Source organism: Cibotium barometz, chromosome 60 (assembly GCF_041138505.1).
Source record: "Cibotium barometz isolate CiBa-2024 chromosome 60, ASM4113850v1, whole genome shotgun sequence".
NCBI lineage: Eukaryota > Viridiplantae > Streptophyta > Polypodiopsida > Cyatheales > Cibotiaceae > Cibotium > Cibotium barometz.
Window position 1 is genome coordinate 31049491 of NC_141105.1, and position 3725 is coordinate 31053215.

Consider the following 3725-nt stretch of genomic DNA (forward strand, 5'->3'; position numbering starts at 1 on the left):
ACAATCAACGCCACCTTGCCCATCGCCCACCATCACTCCATTATCTGACAGATTATCTCCCTCTCTCTCATCAGCTCGTTGTCTTTTCTCACTCTCTCTCTCTCTCTCTCTCACACACACACACATCTTAGTGCATTGTCTTACTAATCTCTCTCTTTCTCTCTCTCTCTCTCTCTCTCTCTCTCTCTCTCTCTTTGAATGCTGCTTACTAATCTCTCTCTTCTTACTTCTCTTTCTCTCTCTTTGAATGCTCCTTTATAAGCCGCCACCCTCTATTCAATCTTGCAAGCTACCTTCACCACTATGATCTTTCTTACTTAATTCTGCCCCTACAGCCATCACACTTCTCAGCTCTATAAGCTCTGCTTGGCGCAGCAGCAGCAGCAAAACAAACCCACCATTATCAATGGACCTGCGCCCTGCAAGAGCTTCTTTTGTAGTCTTTGTTGGGCTCATCCTAGTGGGTGCTCTTTGTGCCGAGAGCAGAAGCCTCAATACTCGATTAAATGTCACCAGTGTGGAGGAGTCCGTAATGCGTGAGGACACTGCAAGCAGGTAATTAAGTATGCTGTTACGCTGCATGAATCTGTTTGTTAATCTAGTCCTGCGCTAATTGGAGTCCCTAATCACCACAAAACCTAAGGAGATAATTAGCTAAAAACAGTCATTTCGCTAGATATTAATCCGGGCCTACTAACCATTTCGCTACAGATTATCTCTAATCAGCATGGCATTGTCTTTTTGTTCCTTTTGGCAGGGCCAATGCCTCTAAGGAGTGGTGGGGGAGGAGGGAGCTGTATGGCGATGCGGTATCATCATCAACATCATACATGCAGAACAGCATGGACGAGTGTTGGAGGGGTGACCCCAATTGGGCAGAGGAGAGGATGAAGCTGGCAGACTGTGGCATAGGGTTTGGGAGCAAGGCCACAGGTGGGAAAGGGGGGCAGTATTACATAGTCACAGACCCATCTGATGATCCAATCAGCCCGGCGACCGGCACGCTGCGGTACGGAGTGACCCAGATGAGCCCCTTATGGATCTACTTTGCCCACGACATGGCCATAACCCTGGAGAATGAGCTCATCATCACAAGTGATAAGACCATAGATGGGAGGGGGGCCAACGTGCACATAGCCCATGGGCCATGCCTCACCATACAGTATGTAAGCAACGTTATAGTCCACGGCATGCACATCCATGACTGCACACCTGGCAAGAGTGGGAGGGTGAGGAGCTCCAGTGCACACGTGGGGTATAGGGAAGGCTCCGATGGAGATGGGATTAGTGTTTTCGGAGCCAAGGACATCTGGATTGACCATAACTCCCTCTCCTCGTGCTATGATGGCCTCATTGATGTCATCCATGCCTCCACTGCCATCACCATCTCCAACAACGTCTTCACGGATCATGACGAGGTAGCCGCCCAGCCCCTCGTCGCTCTAGTAGTACAATGATAAGAGCAGCTTCGCATGATTCAAGAGTGTGATAATAGCACCAGCTTGGCATGTTGTTCATGTAGGTGATGTTGTTGGGTCACAACGACGCATACACGGCCGATAAGGCGATGAAAGTAACGGTGGCTTTCAATCGATTTGGTCCAGGCTTGGTGCAACGCATGCCCCGGTAACCTTCGTCCTAATTACTCCTATAGTATTTAGGAACACATAGTTCCTACATATATCATAAGCGTAATTGTAAATTTATTTAACATAATGTTGAGGGGATTCTATAAGACCTTAATCTTGCATGTGGTCAAGCCGCCACCCCGCTATTGTGAAAATATTAGTGATCAGGGATTTCACTGACGTAAACGAAAACATGTTAATAACACAAAAAATCTTGTGATCACATGTTATATTCACAAAGCTTTCATAAAAATTATCTTTGTCGGACATAAAAAATTTTCTTAGGTGGCCACTGACCTGCTATTATGTGAAGATGGTAACATGAGAACATGTGAATAGCTTATTTCCATGTGTAGCCAAGCTTTTAAGGGGTTCCCAAATGAGAACATGTGAATAGTTTATTCCCATGTGTAGCCAAGCTTTTAAGGGATTCCCAAATAGCAAGTACCCTGTTATTTTGTGAACGGTAACATGAGAACATGTGAATAACTTGTTCACATGTGTTATTATCACAAAAAATCTTGTGATCACGTGAATATTAAATCCCTATTAGTGATATATAGCCACCTTTAATCCTACTTATTTTCACAATTCCATTATATCCAAGAAGAATAATCAAGATGATAGTAGTGACATACTCTAACATCAATGCTAATTTTGGGAGCTACGCATTCATGCTTTGTAACCTTTTATAGCTCTTGAGGCTGAGCAGTTAGCAAAATCCTTATATTTTTAAGGACCTCCCAGGTGTCGCTTTGGGTATTTCCATATTGTTAACAATGACTACTATGAGTGGAGCATGTATGCAATTGGTGGCAGTGCAGATCCAACAATCATAAGCGAAGGGAATCGTTTCCTAGCAGGCTCTGCAAAGGAGGTCCTCTCTCTCTCTCTCTCTCTCTCTCTCTCTCTCTCTCTCTCTCTCTCTGCCTTTGTAGTCCCAAGTTTCATACCTCTTATAGCCTATGCAAAAGATTCTTTATAAATGCTTTTCTCAAGCTATCATTTCTATTTCAATTGGACTCTCCTAACCAAAGAAAGTAATAATCTTACTAGTTATTGCAACCTTAGAACCAAACCGAGCATGCTTAAAAGTAATAGTCAAAATCAAGGCCTAACTTTTTTTCCCTTCTAAGTTCCCTTTCAAATTTCGAAGAAAATTAGATGGAATATATGTTTCTTATTTTTTGTTTTTCCCATTTTTTAAAATTAAGCGAATGTTTGCTTCACCCATTGTGGAGGATGTGCACTAAAATACCCATCGAGTAGTTAAAGTTTGATTCCTAATGTCCAGGAGATATAAAGAGAGAAACCACCTTGCCAAGTGGGTTTTAAGTTAGTGGTTTCTTGGAACTATGGATTGCAATCTAAACATCAAATTATGCAATTTATCTTTTTTGGCAAGATTTAACCAATCAATCAAGCAAAACTTAACTGCATTTGTTATTGAGCTTTTGAAGGTTACCAAAAGAGACTGTGATGGGGGTTGGGAAGGATGGATTTGGAAATCTATAGATGACACATTCTTGAATGGTGCATATTTTATCGAATCCGGACCAATCATAAACAAGAAAAATCGTTATGGGCTAGGTGTATCTAGCAAGTTTACAACATCCATGACAATAGATGCAGGGCCACTAGATTGTGTGGTTGGAAAATTGTGTTGATGTTAAAGAGAAGAGTAGAGTAATTTGTACAAGTTGTAGCTCATGATTTGAAAATCCTCCATGTCGGCACACTTTGTATTGTGGTGCTATAAGCAACCTAGCACTTTAGGTTGGTGCTCATGTGTTGGGAGACCCTTTTTTTTATGAAAAATCAACTTAGCACCTTAAGCTTATTTTGGCTAATATTTTATGGTAAATTTAAATTTGAAACAAGCAAACAAACTTTAGCATTTATGTGAATGCCACCCATTATCTTCCTCTACATGCATGCACATACACAAGCTCTCTCTCTCTCTCTCTCTCTCTCTCTCTCTCTCAAATAGAAGGCGTTTGGGAAGTCTACTATGAGGGAAGACTTATTAAAGATTTTCCTTAGTTTAAACCACAACCCAAACCTAAAATTAACATAGAAACCATACCTAGATGATTG

General features: G+C 41.8%; 1 protein-coding gene across 1 annotated transcript; it reads left to right on the forward strand.

Moving 5' to 3' along the window:
- The first annotated feature begins 308 nt into the window (after positions 1 to 308).
- Positions 309 to 3494, forward strand: LOC147605230 (putative pectate lyase 2). The gene is made up of 5 exons (XM_086794146.1): positions 309 to 555; positions 758 to 1418; positions 1523 to 1626; positions 2376 to 2505; positions 3089 to 3494. The coding sequence occupies exons 1-5, from the start codon at positions 407 to 409 to the stop codon at positions 3293 to 3295; spliced, it is 1251 nt and encodes a 416-aa protein (XP_086650272.1). The 5' UTR covers positions 309 to 406; the 3' UTR covers positions 3296 to 3494.
- Positions 3495 to 3725: the final 231 nt, after the last annotated feature.

Excerpts from the sequence above, each read along its gene's own strand:
- LOC147605230 (XM_086794146.1), top strand. The coding sequence starts at position 407 with ATGGACCTGCGCCCTGCAAGAGCTTCTTTTGTAGTCTTTGTTGGGCTC. Across the intron at positions 556-757 it reads CGTGAGGACACTGCAAGCAG|GGCCAATGCCTCTAAGGAGT; the intron begins GTAATTAAGTAT and ends TCCTTTTGGCAG. Across the intron at positions 1,627-2,375 it reads TTGGTGCAACGCATGCCCCG|GTGTCGCTTTGGGTATTTCC; the intron begins GTAACCTTCGTC and ends AGGACCTCCCAG.